A 15,933-nucleotide genomic window follows, 5' to 3' on the forward strand; every position below is an offset into this window, starting at 1 on the left:
ATAACTATGGTTACTATTTCAGTCTCTAAAAATACCTCAAATAAGAATATCTTATCACAGATATTTACACCTTCTGAATCCCGATTTACTCATACTGACGTCAGTTCCTAAGGAACATTTCTTAATGCAGTATAAAATATGAAAGAAGTTCCATGCTTGGCAAACAAAGCATAGCACAGAGATAAGCGGCAAGATCACAGAAGCACAGAATCATAGAACTGTTTGGGCTGCAAGAAACCTTAAAGACCACCCAGTTCCAACCCCCTGCCATGGGCAGGGACACCTCCCACCACACCGGGTTGCCCAGCCTGGCCTTGAACACCTCCAGGGATGGGGCATACACAGCTTCTCAGGGCAGCCTGTGCCAGGACCTCACCACCCTCTGAGTGAAGATGGTTCAAGACACACGCAGTCACCTCATGATTAATAGCAGTGTCAGACTAACACATTAGCTCTCATCTTTCCCTCTTCCTGTCAGTCACACATTGCAGTGATATTTGATATTTCTAAGTGAGAGGAAAAAACAATTTCTTATAATATTTAAGATTCAGAAGAGAAGCAGTGCTGCATTAATTATCATCGAACCTACTGCCACTTAATCACTGGTGGAGTTGATGCTGATTTGGTGAGATCAGAATGAGAAAAATAAACTCTGGACTTGAGTTCTTACGACCTCTATTTTGATAGCTGATGGCACGAGCTACAGCTGCTTTCCATATGTCTTTGTGTAATAGTAGGGTATGCGTGTGCGGGGAATATAAATGTGTCTCAAATCAAACACCATTCAAGCAATAACTCTAGAGATGTTCATGTTCTAGAAGAACAAAAGTATGAATAAACTCAACACTGTACTCACAGATACATCAAACACAGAAATCAAGTGTGAAACCTCCAGCAAATCTAAAAATATAAACCTAAGAACACATATCTGATCAGAATTCAAACAAAAGGGAAAATACTTTCAGAAAAAAATGCCAACAACATATATTAAAAATTGTCTAAGAATACTAACTATTCCAGGTGAAAACAGATGGTCTAGTACTAGTCTAAAAATCCTCCCATCTATATAACTTCTAGGTAGTACTCTTGACTCATGATAGAGATAACCTCTCAGTACTATTTCCTTCCTACCTTTCAAACTTAATATCATCACCCCACTACAAAGAAAAGGCACTCGTGAATGGTATGCTTTCTTCAGAACATCTCTAAACAGCTATCAGGAATTTAAGAAAATTTGGAATTGCACCATGACTACGCTCTCCATTTCAGGGCAATAATTAAGTTTATAAAATCGTAATTTAAAAGTAACATCTAAAAATATACTATTACACCAGGATGTCATGACTCTCCTATCTAGCATCATTGGCTGAATAATGGGCATAAGTGATCACTCAAGATTTCTTATGTGGATCACATGCAGACCTATACTTGTTTCTCAGGGTCTAGCAGAGTTGAAGCCTTGGTGTTATGTCCTTATGCAGAAAACCTTAACTACTGTTTTGTGTTGTTGTTAATCCATCCCTCTCCTCCAAAAAGGAATTAAAAATGCTGCAACTCCATGAGGCTGGTAAGTCCATAAATAAAATTGGTAAAAGCTGCCCTGAAAAAGTTCTGCAGCTATTCTCTTCTATGAAGAAACAGGGCAGACAAACATTACAAGTCTGACAGGTCCTCCTGCCAAGGGACCTTGGAAAAACAGATGGTTATTTGAATATACATTTCTCAAGCTGTGTGTTTTCCATTGCCATATATAGCTTAATAAACAAGTAAATAGATAAAAGAAGACAAACAGCTGACAGGAAGAATCAAGCAGACCTGTGTAACCTTAGACTGGCATCATCTTTAGGCTATTATATACTGCTTAAAAGCAATTATATAATCCTCCCATCTCTACTCTATCAATTGTCACTGTAGAAGCCACAGAATCCTAGTCCCATCACAAGAGTTGCCCCGAGTGCACATGAAAATCTCTGTAAAAGCTAGCTAATCCAAAAAACATATTGCATTTAAACACTGTTGTATTTCATCAAAGCACAGGAATATCTGAAAGAGGGAGGAAGAGAAAAGAGACCTGAACAAGTAAAATTACAGTTCTGTTACTTACCCTCAGGTCTTCCTTTGTACTGAAGCTATCAAGGAGCTGTTGATAATGTCTATCAGTCATTTGTCGCAAGAGTGACAGCAAACAAGAGACAAACTCCCCCTGTTCAGATAAAGCCATGAATAAACATATGAGAGATTAAGCTCAAATACAGAAGACACTATAAATTGTCATATGACAAGCATTTAAAGTAATTAACAAATGCAAGGGAAATTAATGACAATTAGAAAACATTATTCCATACTTAATGAAAATACATTAATTTAGCTATAAATTTCCTTCCCATTTAAAGAATTAATTTTTACTCAAAACAGTTTGCTTGCACAGCATAATCTAGATCCAGAAGAGCTAATGCAGTAAAAGTTTGTTTTGTCATTTATTTCCTTTGTATTTGTTTTTAAACAGATTATTTAGATTGCTAAAATTGCAACCTCTTTGTCAACTCAGTTTTGAAACAAAAAATAAGTATTTTGCAACAATTCTGGGAAAAACAGTAATGTTTTCCTTAAGGGAAGAAATAGCTGGGAATTTTTCATAACATTTCTAATTGAAATACCATATTTCTCAAAAAAGAAAAGTCATTTATACAACTGGACAAAATTTGAAAATGTTTTGATAAAAAGTTTTCTTGGACCTACAGTGGAAGTTCTCATTAAACATACATATATATATATATACACACATACATATATAAATGGAACTTAATCATAGGGTCTGGATTGCATCCCAGTGCTGTAGAAGAAAAATTCTAGTATCTTGCAAACTTGTTCAAAAACGGGAAATAAACTCTGGCCCTTAACTACCAGAAATGGGAACAAGACTTGGAAAACAGACGGGTATGGAAACACTCCTTTAAAATGCTGTCTTTCACTAGTTTTTCAAGTGAAATTTTGGGAGTATTTTCCTCCTTCTTTCCTTAAAAACAGAAAGCAAGATAAAATAAAGGAACACGTCTTCACAGAAATGGTTGTTTTGGATTTTACATTGGAAGGGCTAATACACTTGTGATTATACCTTATATACTTGGTGGTATGCCAGGTGCAGGCAACATAGTGGTAAACTAACAAGTATGCCTTGCCCATAATAATACTCTACACTGAAGTAATGATCCCAAATTAATGACCTTCCTGCAAAACCATTGCTGCTCACAATGGGCACAGCTTTCTCAAAACAACATCCTAAGTTTATAAAGTATGTTAACCTTCATGGTCTGGGCCTAATCAGCAAGTTTACAGCTGTTATCTTGTAAATACTCATAAGGTAGCTGAAAAAAAAAATATTTCCAATCATAACAGGTTCTTTTCAGAGAGCAAAAAGACTTGGGTCTTTTATCATTATTTTTTAAGAGTTGCAGTTTCATTCTATCGAGTCTCAATATGATTTTATCATGCTATTTAACATAATGTAGGCTTATCTAAATAAGCGAATTTTGGAGACTTTTATTCCAGTTATAAAATCTGAGACCACTCAGATTTGTCTAATTAGCCAAAATACAAAAAGTAAGTAAAGGTCTAAGTTTACCTGATTGTCAGCTTGAGTGACAAAAGTTGTGTATGAATCTTTTGAACACTTCCCTTCCTGCTTTAGCATTTGAAGCAGTCCTTTCTAGTCACCTTTTCTAGTTACCTTCTATGATTCCACACTTACTTTGACATAGAGGAGTATACTAAAAATCACAGTCTATTATAGAAAGCTGTACTATTATAGCTGACAGACAGATTAGCTTTAAAATGGTACCAACTTTAGCTAATTGTTAACTTACTTCTAAATTTGAGCTTTTGATTTAAATTTAGGTAGCTATACAGGCAGCTAGTTTTTAGAAAACAATGAATATTCAGCTGCATTTGTTGAACTCAATATGAAAATATATTTTGTTAAGATTTCAACCAGTGCTAGCCACAGAGGGGATATGTCGGTCATGCACAGAAGCAAACTCTGAAAACAAAATTGCCTTGATAAAGAACATGAGGACCAGATCCTACTTCCCTAAATCAAGTCAAGCCGTAAACCCAAATTCATTTAGGTAGAATCCTGAGGTAGTTTTCTGTGTCTTATGTATTAAACTACATGAAGCTGACAATTAAATTGCAATTCATTTAAACTCTCAAGGACTAAACTTCCAAGATTTCAAATAAATAAAGATTTGCTCTAATTGGTTTGCTCTCCGCTACTACATTTTTGTTAAGAAAACCTACAGATCCAAATCCTTGATATCCTAAAGCAATTAAAGTATAATTTTCACTTTCACTATTCCACTGAATTCAATGTTAATTAGTGCAACACTGCCCCTTCCTCCTCTCCCCTCCCCCCCCTCCCCCCGTAGCCATGTTTTTTATTTTCTTTATGAACTACAGAAAAACAGTGACCTGTGGACCTATAAGATCACACTGCAACGAGTTTGGGACTATGTCCAAAAGTAAGATTATATCTGGTAAAAACGGTATGATAGAATTTTATCCAGTGTACTGCCATGATACATCTCACAAAGAATATTTTATGATGGGTGCAGCTTGAAATACTGGTAACACACTGGAACAGACTCTACGGCTGTACTTGCATTGGGTACTTCATCATACTTGCTCTACAAATAGTTCCAAGAATTTGGCTCTATGCATTGCCATAAGCCCATGCTGCATGATGTTTCTACATAAATGTATATAATTGCCTTATGCTGTGCTGTGAGTCACTTCCACATTAAGTATTCTTTCAGATGCCTGTGGTGACAATGACATGGCTTTTCTTATGCATAAAAAGAAAATTTTGCAACTTGAAAGTATTTTCAGTCTAATTTTTGATAGCGTGAAAGAATTAGGCTGTCATGGTGCTTTACTAAAACTTAATCTGAAAGCGAGTGGATATATCAGAAGAAACCAATAAGCTCAGAGCTTTGCTGCACTAGGAGTCTAATACTACAACCCCTGCTTCAGCTGAGCTTTCTTGTAATGGTCTGATATGCCACACAGAGTAATTTGTAATTTTATAATTTACAGATAAAAAACCCAAACTCTTAGATGTATAGTCCTACTGAACCACAGTGATTAAAGCTTGGTGTTATCCTATTACAGAACTTGGTCAGCTTCAAAAATGCTTCAAATAATGTTTGCTCTTTGTGGGATAAAATAAACAAACAAAAAAGGCAACAATGCATTTCTTTCACAGGTATTAAATGCTTTTTCAAATGTTTCATCTCAGAGGAAATTCTGGTTTGGAAAGCAGCCATCTATTCATTAATAAAAATGTTACAATGTAAAAATAAGGCAACTAATTAAGTGTATAATGAGATGGTAAATCACAATGCATAGTATGTTCTCTTCACAAAAAGTTACCCCCTTACTTCATACTGGGGTCATATCCCCTGCAATATTAGAAGAGATTTGTCCTTCAAATGCAAACTGGGAACCTTGCTGGAAACAAAGCAAAGTAATTCTTCATTTTATTTCATCAATGGCTCAATTTCAACACTCTAATTTGCATGAGTTGTTGTATCACATTGACCAAAATATCATTCGTTAATCTTCTAAATCTATCCTCTATGCCCTACCTCAAGTGACAGAAATGAAATTCAAATGCTCAGTCCAGAGAACAATAGAATGACTTGTGATTAATAAATTTGGATTGATACAGGCTACCATCACAGATTCTGAAGGCATTTTTAGAGCTGTTTCATCATGTAAAAATGTATGTGTCTTAGGAAGTAAATTGTTATTAGCTGATACTCTTTCAGGAGTATCCACTCTCAGCAATTCAAACTTAGCGAGAGATTCAGAAAGCTACTGAAAATCTCAACAAAATAAACAGTGAAAAAGTTACTCACCTGAAATAACCTCAAGAGTTACTTTTTTTTTTTTTAATTTAAGGTCACAAAATATAAATAATATAATGAAAAAATATTATAATTTGAAAATGAATAAAGTGCAATAAGTTCTCTCTGTTCCGCTCATTCTCTGTTTAATACACAAAATCTTACCATTGAATAACAATACAAAGGCAGAATTCTCATGAATCTAATAGTGACAGTTGTGAGGTATTTCATTATAAGAAACTTACAGTCACATCTTGAAACTGGAGGCGCATAGCAGAGCCTGATGGCTGCGGTCGGCTGGTGATCTCTAGTATTGTCCTTAACAGAATATCTAGTAAGCTGTTTACAATCACATCAATTTCTTCCAGGACAGATTTTTCCTTAAATAATCAATAAAACATTTAAGTTATAAAAACAGAAAGATGACCACAGGCATATTTCTTTTGATGCGACTTTAGAAGCAAACAGAAGCTTTGCAATATAAGCTTTGTTACAAATGTTTTACTTGAAAAACAAAGACTATTATCAAGTTGAGATATTATTTAATTCTACTGATGTTACCTTACAGTTCTTAATTAATTACGTTGTATTGAATTGCAGAGGACAGTTACAGGGACTTTGAATAAATAAGCATTCATCAAATTAGCACAACTATTTTCAATTAATGTTTAGAATAATATAGACGGGTTTTTCAGTCTGGATAATTATACATAATGCCCATATATTTCCTGGGGAAATTGCCAAGAGAGGCTTAAAGTCCAAAAAGTAGAATTCTGTTTTCACACTTTGAAACTATCACTAGAAACAAACAGATGGTGCTCAACCTTCAAGACCTGCTTCAGCAGTAAGGACCAGATACATTGCTTTCCATCAACTGAGTAGCACAAACAAATTAGTCATTTATGTAAGCCTACAACTTGTACACACACAACAACAATACAAAGAAACCAGTGTTCACCACCAAGAGAGACCATGAATACCTTAATTAGACACAAGAAAAGACTTGATGAAGTCAAGTTGTATTTTTCCCTTTTAAATGAGATGAAAATATGTTTTCCCTGTTTCAGCAATGTTTTCTGTCTCCATGGCAGCAGACAACACCATCTTAATCTGAGCCATTTTATCCACAATTTAAGATGACATTTCTTTGCAGAAAGAAACACTTCATAATCAAATGCACACAACCAAGCTAAAATTCAGCTGACAAACAGAATCATTCAACTTTGTCGGCATTGAGGTGTAGGAGTGAGATTTTTTTTCCCTTCCTACACACCCTAAGCATATGATTTGTAACAAAACTCAAAACTCTTGTTTGGACTCAAGATGAGTCTAGTGTCATGGCCGTGTTCTCTGTCACTTCATCTAGTGTCAATCAACTGTTAACTTTGCTACTTATGAAGTCAGACAATATTCAGTGTACTGAGGAACTGCTGTCTCAAGATGTACAAAACTCATGTACAAACTACTGTTAGAATGGCCAACAGAAAAAGAAAAAAAAAATCACTTTTCAAAGAGATGTCTCTTAAATTCACTTGTTTCATCAACCTCTGAATTATCTGGATCACCACAGAAGGAATAATATTGTGAACTGATCCACAAAAATCAAGTGGCATTCAGAAAGTTTTTAATACTCTGTCACTCAAAGACTACTGAAAATAACATTTGTGTATCCTGCCCACTGGAGAGAGTTTTATGTAGACATCAATTTATATTACATACTTCTCTAGAGTTCATGATCAGAGCAATTTGGTGAATCCAAATGAAAGATCTCCTGAAGTTAAGACCAGGCTTTGTCCTAGTCCAAAACCACAGCTATGCTAATCATCCACCCCTTTCTCTTGTGAAGGGGTACTAACACTAATCCAGGAGCAGCTGCAATAAGAACATTGCAGTGCCAAAGCTGCAGGTCACATCTGCACCAAATCAGTGACCGTGAAACTTTAATTTCTAACAGTAGTATGAAATGAAGAAACATACAACAGTTCTCGCCAATACATTACAGTGTAAGGTGTGCCGGCCTTGGTTTGTATGTACTGCACTGAATACAAGCTATGTTTATTTCTTGTTGTCTTACATCCCTTTGCCTGTCAGAACTTCACCATCATCTTCATGCCTGCAACAGACCTACCTCATCTAGCTCTCATACGCATTTTTCTCAAATGAATTTGCAAACACAAACATTAGATACAGGCCACAAAATTTACCAACTAATCCCTAAGTACAATTCCTGCAATACTCATACTAATCCCTTCCCTATATCATCTTTGTGTCCCCTATGACTAAACAGCTCATGATAAATAGCCCATGCCTCTACAAAGAAGTGGAGGTTTCTTTCTGTCCAACACAACACTCAAAAAGAGAAAAAGCTTGGCAAAAAATAACATGCCACAATTGAAGTATTCTTTCGTGGAAAGAAAAGGTGCCTGAGAAATCAAATTTATGTTTGACACAGAGAATTCTTTAAAATGCTCTTGGTCAAGGTCCAGCTTCTGTCATTACTGGGTGCCATATAAAGAAGTTCAGTACCTCGTGGATGTGACATGCTGTTTACTTACTGAGCTGTTCTTCTTGATGAGACAAAATATGTTGCTAAGGATACGTGCACACATTATAAGATCCTTCTGTTCTTGTAGATGCATGTGGAGATGATGTAAAACTACTGGAAGAAGAATATATCGAGAATCTGAAATAAACAAAAACTTTTATGAGTAGGAGCTTCTAGCAGAATCATTTAGTTTTAATACAGATGTACAAATAAGTCTTCTGTTCAGAGCTCTAGTTCTGATAAGCAAAAGTTTACTTGCTTAAACCAACAGTTTTGATAGGTGGAAGCCTTTACATCATAATATCATAACAAACAAAAGCAACTATTTGAAGAATGAACAACGTGTGGAAAGGCTGTATGTTGTACCATGGACAGAGACAAACACCACTGTGTGCAATGTAATGGAAATTATATATTTATGGAATTACCATGCAGAAAGAAACATAGCACAGTAATACTCAAATTCAAAACGATGTGGAATTATGCTCTAGCCTTTCCTGCTATGTGACAGGATCCCTTTGCATGTTAAGGTCACAACAGACTTTATCTTGAAGTTTTGTTATTCTGCAAATGAGTCCTAATTTATGGACCAGCAGTACTTTCAGACTTCTTTCAGGATTTGTGCTTTTCCAGATTCCTCACTCCTACTGAGTATGAGCAATTTAGACTACTGGTGTCTACATTGAATAATCTGCCTTTCCTCTAACCATTTCCTTTTCTAAACACAGCTTTTTGGTGCTATTTTTAGTCCTGAATTCTCTCAAAATGATGCAAGAACTTCATTAACATGCTACTTCTTCTTGCTTCTTTTTCTTATAAGTGAAGACAGTGTTAAATGGGGAAAGTCCTAACTCTTAAACTTGTTATAAAGGTGTTATTCAACACCTATTTACAACTTGATAAATGGAATGGGTGTTATCTGTTCTCATTTTTTTGTTTGTTTGTTTCTAGATCTTTTCCTTAATTGAGAAAAGATGCTTTCATAGAAGTATACTTGAATTATTTCCTCTATTAAAACTTTAAAGATGATTATATTACATTATCTAAATATATACACATCCACTCAGTTCCTTTTGTAATGTAATTATTTCCTAAAAATTAAATTTATCTAGCAGAAAAATTTCTCCTTTAGAATAATTTTCCAACCAGGAAAAACTCCAGGTTTCGTCTTTGTATAAATACATTTTCTCCCTTCAAATATTACACCTCTATCATTTTCCAGGAAGGAGAAAAATTAGGTTTATTCTGGAATTTTATTTATTGAGTGTTTCCTTCATTTGCTGAAATATAGCACTTATCTTGTTTTTCTCTATTATTCCCTTGTTTTCACTGTCTAATTATGCATATAACACAAGTAAAATCATAGGGACAAGTTGATTTGTACAAACTATTTAAATATATTCTTGTTTTCAAAAAAAAGCTTGTCTGCTGTTTTCGAATGGGTATTTCATGCTTAGCATTTGTTCAGATGTTTCTGAATAAATGTTTTCTTCCTGAAGAAAAAAATATAAACAAATACATTTCACAATAGGTGAAAGGCCATAAATGAATCTGGAACCAGTAGTACTAAAACTCCAAATCAGAGAACAATCAGCCTGTATCCAATTGCTGCTAGTTTCTGCAGGTATCTCGTAGGTTTTCATCAGATTTGGTCAGATTAAGAGTCCTTATCTGCCTGTGGTAGAGCTGATGCATCTCAACCAAGCCAAGAAGGCATTTTCTTTTAGTCTGCCTAAAAGACAGAAGCATAGTAAGGTGTTGCCCCAGGTAGTCTGAGACATGAAACATGCACAGCTGCCACCGACCCAACCACTGCAAGACCTATTGGGTGAAAATGAGAGTGGGCAGGAAGATGGGCTAATCAGCAGAGCTCTCGTTAGGAAGTACCACCTTCTGAACCCCACTGCCAACGCTGTTCATTGCTTACTGATGGGTGAAATGGACAGAACTAATGCCTGCAGCTGAGGCAAAAAACAGGACTCTCCATTCCTATAAAAATGACCTAACATTTAGGCTACATAGCCAACTCCTTTTTCCCTGCTTTGCCAAACGTATTCAATTCTTAACCACATGGTAATCCATCTTCAAGAGCAGAGATGAAGGGATCACTCTGTAAACCAGCCCTTGGGTCTGCGGTCAGGGTACTCTCCTGGGAGATAAGTGATGTGAAGCTGACTCCAGGCTGACAAAGCACTGGGCCTGGTCTGCCATTCCCAGGCCAATTCTTGAATCACCACTCAGCTACACAACTGTCACAGAGCAGTTATGGTAGCTCCTTCACACACCGCTGCTGTGAGCCTTACCCTGCAGGCCATGGATCCTCTGAGGACAGCAGGTCCTCAGGTCCTTCTGCTGCTACAACTCCAATCCCTTAGCCCAAAAGGCAAGGAGAAAATTGTAGCAGCCTGTACCAAAGCGTTTCATCCTGATTAATTCCAGGCAGCATCCTGATGAGCACCTGCAGGATTTGGTGCCTCATTTTCTGAGGTGTCCCCTCCTCTGTGCACTGCACAGAATGCTTCCATACAAGCCTGGCATTATGAACTCCATTTAGAAGACCAAAGAAACTATGTGTGGCAACACCTGACTTGTAAATAATCAACTTCCATATTGTATAGCCTGAAGTGTCTCAGGTATAGCTGAGCATCCTCAGTCAACAGTTTGGACTGTCCCATTTTTCCAAAAGCTCCATAAAATGATCAGAAAATGTGGTTTATCAAGTGGATTAGCAAAAAACATGTTACGACTTGCAACTATATACTGGAGATAACAGTACCTCTTACTGAACTGACAACCACATATAACACAGCTTTGGACATACTCCCTGTAAGACCATAACCTATACACCTTGCTGTCTTGACCTCTTTAGAGGAGAGACCTCTTAGACGAGAGATGTAGTGATAACACAGAAGAGGACAGCTAACATCTTCACCTCTGATCAGGCTCTGCCAAGGACTATGCAGGTAAGTTTTGAGAATGTTGCATACACCACTTGTCTCAGGTTATTTTTTTCCTTAAAAATTGCCAGCTGCAATGTCAGCCACGGTGTATAATAAAATTAATGAGTGCAGGGAATGGTGCAATAATCAGAACTCCTAGCCATCAGTCACTGTCCTAATTTCTCTTCTGTTCAGAAAGCCAAATTAGCTGACTGTTTAAAATGTTAATACTTGTCCTTTGCAAATATTATACAGAAAGAGAGAAAAAAATATGACATTGAGCTTTTCAAGTTCGTGCTTGGCATGACTGGAAAGAGAGACCACTCTGGGCAATCCTTGTGCCTTTCCTGTGAAAGCTAGGTTAACATTAAACATTTAACCCACAGCACAACTTTCCCCCTTGCTTTTCAGTTAATGGTAAAGCACCTGCACAGGCATACAAAATTTTCTGCACTCCAGTGTATTTTAAAGCTTAGAAAGATGATATTCATTTCAATGAGTACATCTGAACAGATGGTCAAAACTTCAGCCTACTTGGAACAAGAACTAGTCTAATTGGACATCTTTAAATAAACAGTGAGAAGCTCTTGAACAGTGAAAAGTGAGGAAGTTGCTCTTATTTTTGATAGTTTTATTTGCACCTATTCAATTTATGCTTGCCTGCTTGGAAGAACCACTGTACTTAGGGGACGTAGGAGAAGAAAATGCTTAAGCCAAACGAAGTCATCGCTTCAATTCCAAACCAAACATATATGCCTCTTCTGCAACTGCACTGACATGTCACTGCTCTCAGTCATTTTTCAAACCTTTATGAAGAACTGCTTTCAAAATTGCCTGTAGTGTTGCAGAAAAACCATGGGTATGGCTGAGAAACTCCTCAGTGCCACAGATGCAAAGAATTACTTGCATGGCTTTTACAAAATAATTTCTGGTCTTTGCTAATGAAAGCTGATTTTTTTTATGCATACACACACCCCTTCCCCAGGAGGCTGGGGTGTATAAGCACACATACACAGACTACTCCAAGGAATAATAAATTGCTATGGAAGACAAATTAAGAAATAATAATTAATCTGAAAAAGATCCTGGAGTACTAGAAAAAAAGAAAAATCTACGGATCAACGTATAAAGTCTTTATATTTTGAAAAATTTGAGTCAGTTTTCTGAAGTGTGTGTTAATGGTAGCTTGCAATGAGCACTAAAATATGTTACAACTGTTATTAAAAAGAAGTTGTGAGCCTTTTGAAAAAACTGTGGAATCAGAGGGATAATATAATACTGAGCTCCCAACCTGAACCTCCTTATCAGTTAATAGTATCTTTCCCTGATCTTGCTAGCATTTTTTTTTCCATTTCAATAGTAAGTGTAACACGTAACAGCATCCACTCTGTGAGCTATTTCAAAGATATTAAATTATTCTTACTGATTGCATCTAGATATTCACCTCTGAATGGCTACAGAAACATAGTTTCCAACATGTACACTCTCCTGTGATACACAGGATGCAATTCTCATATAAACTCATTCAACGGGACAGACTAAGGGAAGCAGTCAGTCTCAGAAAGAAAACAAATAGAGATTTGTCACATTTCTAATCTATTGATAGTAGATTTCAGTGACAAATAAGGAAAATAATAAAAAAGCAGGTATGAAATACATTCTATATTAAACAGAAATTTTCATATGAACAGAATTAAATAAACACATGAAGATGTCCTTAAAACAACAACTCAGCATTTTTCCTAGGTTTCTAATTTTTGGTATATATGATAATTATAGTGTAAATGGTCAGAGAATTGAATTCCTCCTTTATTTATCTTGAACAGTTTGCCTCACTAATAGAGAAAGTCTTACCCAGCTACTCTTGAATAGAGGTCCAAATCCTCATATTCTGAGAAGACATATTTCTGATATGTAAGAACACCTACCATGAGATAAAGAGCTGCAATCCACACTATAACTGGTCTATGATACAGACTTAATCATTATGATGTTTTCCTTTTCTAGTTGTTTACCCTACAAATGTAATCTCTCTTCTGGGAACTGATCCACAGTGATTCCAATAAAATTCTTTCTCTTTGGAGGAAGAGACCTAGATGTCCCACTTACACATTTCATGTTTTCTTAGCTATTAAATTCACAAGCTCCAATCAGTACCTTTAGAAACAAACAAAATTATTGGTCTGCTATTTGCTATTTAACCACGTCAAGAAGGATATGGTTCAAGATGCATTTCTCTCTTATTGGCCTTAACTCTTCCCTAAAGCAAGCTATAATGATACCTAATGTATAAAAGACAACGAACAAGAATACTAAACTACTGACATATCAGAAATGACAAAGGTAGAAAATTTTCTGGGTACAGGCATATATGTAGGTCACCAATTTGGCCACTCCGCAAGTGACAACAGGGACGCATCCAAAGGGATACACCCAAAATACCAGCAAACTGGAAGACTGACCAAGAGACAAAAATTAAACCGCTGGTTTTTATCAGCAGGAAAACCAACACCTGTTACTTTTTAGACACCAAATGTAGCTTACTACACAGTAGTATATATGGAAAAATGTACAAAGAAGTACAGTGCTACCTGATAATTTTTCATAGGAGCCTGGCACATAACTGCTGTTAACATCTTTTAACATCCCTGTAGTTGTTACTAGAAGAGCTGTAGTCTAAACTGTAAAATTGCTAAAAATAGTTTCCATTGTATTTTAGAGGCTCAAGCCAGAGCCTCAATAACAGAGACACTTCAGACTCCTATCCACACATTTTCAGTAAGTACAATATATAACCAATGGGACACCTGCATTCTCTAAAGAGAAGTAGGCAGAGACCAGGTGCACTGAAATTGCACTTAACGTCTGTGCTTGGGCATCTTAAATCAACCTTGGCATGTCTGACATATGTTTTCAATAATATGCCCAATATATCTCCAGATTTCAGCAAAAGTACAAATGCGGTGTCAGTTGATTTCCGCAGCAGTAGGAGCTAATGTGTTAGTTGTTCAAGCCTTAGCAGCACAAAATGCATACCATTCCCATGCTCACGTATTCTCACTTGCTTCTCAGCAAGCTCCACAAAATAGAAAATGTTATCGAAGAAGTGCCCTCCTCATTTTTAGGAGTTTGAACAAATAGTTATTTTCTGCATTCCATATCTAGTCCCAATGTGTCAGCTAGTACTGCAGTTTGAAGTGTTCATTATCTTCATCTGTGAGGCAGAAATCAATTATTTTCACAGCAGCAAGCCTCAACTTCATGTTAGGACGTATGGTTTACTTTACACTTTAACATGGCTTAGTGCAGTATTTATTTTCTCAATAGGATTTTCAAAATACTTCCCTCTAGGGATTGACTAAGGAAGGTCTATTTATATTTTTATATATTTAAAGAGAGAAAACATTACCAGGAAAGAGACCAAGACCCTGATCTCCACAAGACCCTTCAACTCAAGGATGACTGAAATTACACTGTACAAGTATTTGCCTAAGATTTCCGTCATGGACACTGGGAGCTTACATTACTGCCCAATGTCTTTCACATCAGTTGCCCTGTGATTTAAGGAATTTATATTCAATTTGTGTATAACCTGCACTCCATGTAAATTTTAACATGCAACTTTCATTGCTTCTATAGCTGAAACCAATTCTGATGACTTCTTAGTAGTGAAACTGCATTTCAATGAGAAGCACTTTTACAAAAGTAGGCTACCAAAAAAATTTCTCATACATCTGAATCTAGATTTACAGTTCTAAGAAAGTCACCAGGAGTCTCTTATGTGCCAATAACTAACTTTCTTTAATTACATTCATTCACTTAGATCCTCTGATGAGGCTGACCTCAAGATAATGGGAAGAAAATGGAAATGAATGCTACCTACCACAAGGGCATTTGGAAAATGCAAAATATAAGTTAGAGTGTCCTTAAGATTGCTTCATGGATATGTCAGTGATCTAACGTATTGAAGGCCTGATCAATCAGCTGTAAGGAGACCTCACTGTTGTGGAGGAGACTGCTGTGGAGACTCACAATGGAAAGAATAACTTGCTTTTGCAACCAGAAAGAAGCAAAGTAGCTAGGATCCCACTTCTTTGAACTCAAACTTTTAAACTACAATCATTAAAGGCATTTTTTAAAATGTCCTTAGATGTTAAATGTTTTAAATGATCTAAGTAAAAGTTAATGTTTCTATTGAACTCCATCAGCCCACAACTCTCAAGAGCACTTTCAGTAAGCAAATAAACACTTTTTATTACAAAATTAAATCCTCTCAAAATTAATATTTTATCATTTCTATGTGTTTTACTTGGGACTGAAAAAAATAGAACATTGATGACACCAGCACACAGCATTTTTTTCTTCCATGTAGCACATATTGTTATATACAATAAACACCCAAGTATCACTTGCATCTGTGTAGGCTTTTTATGCTACATTAAGAAAACAGAGGATCAAAAGTGCTGAACTAGCAAGATTTACACAAATAAAACTTAATGGGTAAGTGAGAATCTGTTTGCTGAACTGCCCCCCAAAGGAGGGGAAA

At 36.2% G+C, this 15,933-nt stretch overlaps 1 protein-coding gene across 2 annotated transcripts in view; it reads right to left on the reverse strand.

Annotated features, from left to right (window-relative positions):
- DOCK4 (dedicator of cytokinesis 4) overlaps positions 1-15,933 on the reverse strand; it is a gene marked incomplete at its 5' end in the record, with an annotated part of 247,303 nt that overhangs the window by 62,257 nt on the left and 169,113 nt on the right. For both annotated transcript variants that reach the window (XM_084306308.1, XM_084306307.1), the window contains 3 exons: positions 2,105-2,203; positions 6,149-6,283; positions 8,459-8,586. In XM_084306308.1, the coding sequence (XP_084162434.1) occupies positions 2,105-2,203; positions 6,149-6,283; positions 8,459-8,586 (362 nt within the window). The remainder of the gene's footprint in view (positions 1-2,104; positions 2,204-6,148; positions 6,284-8,458; positions 8,587-15,933) is intronic.

Source organism: Netta rufina (assembly GCF_964035555.1).
Source record: "Netta rufina genome assembly, chromosome: 1".
In the NCBI taxonomy this organism is placed as follows: Eukaryota; Metazoa; Chordata; class Aves; order Anseriformes; family Anatidae; genus Netta; species Netta rufina.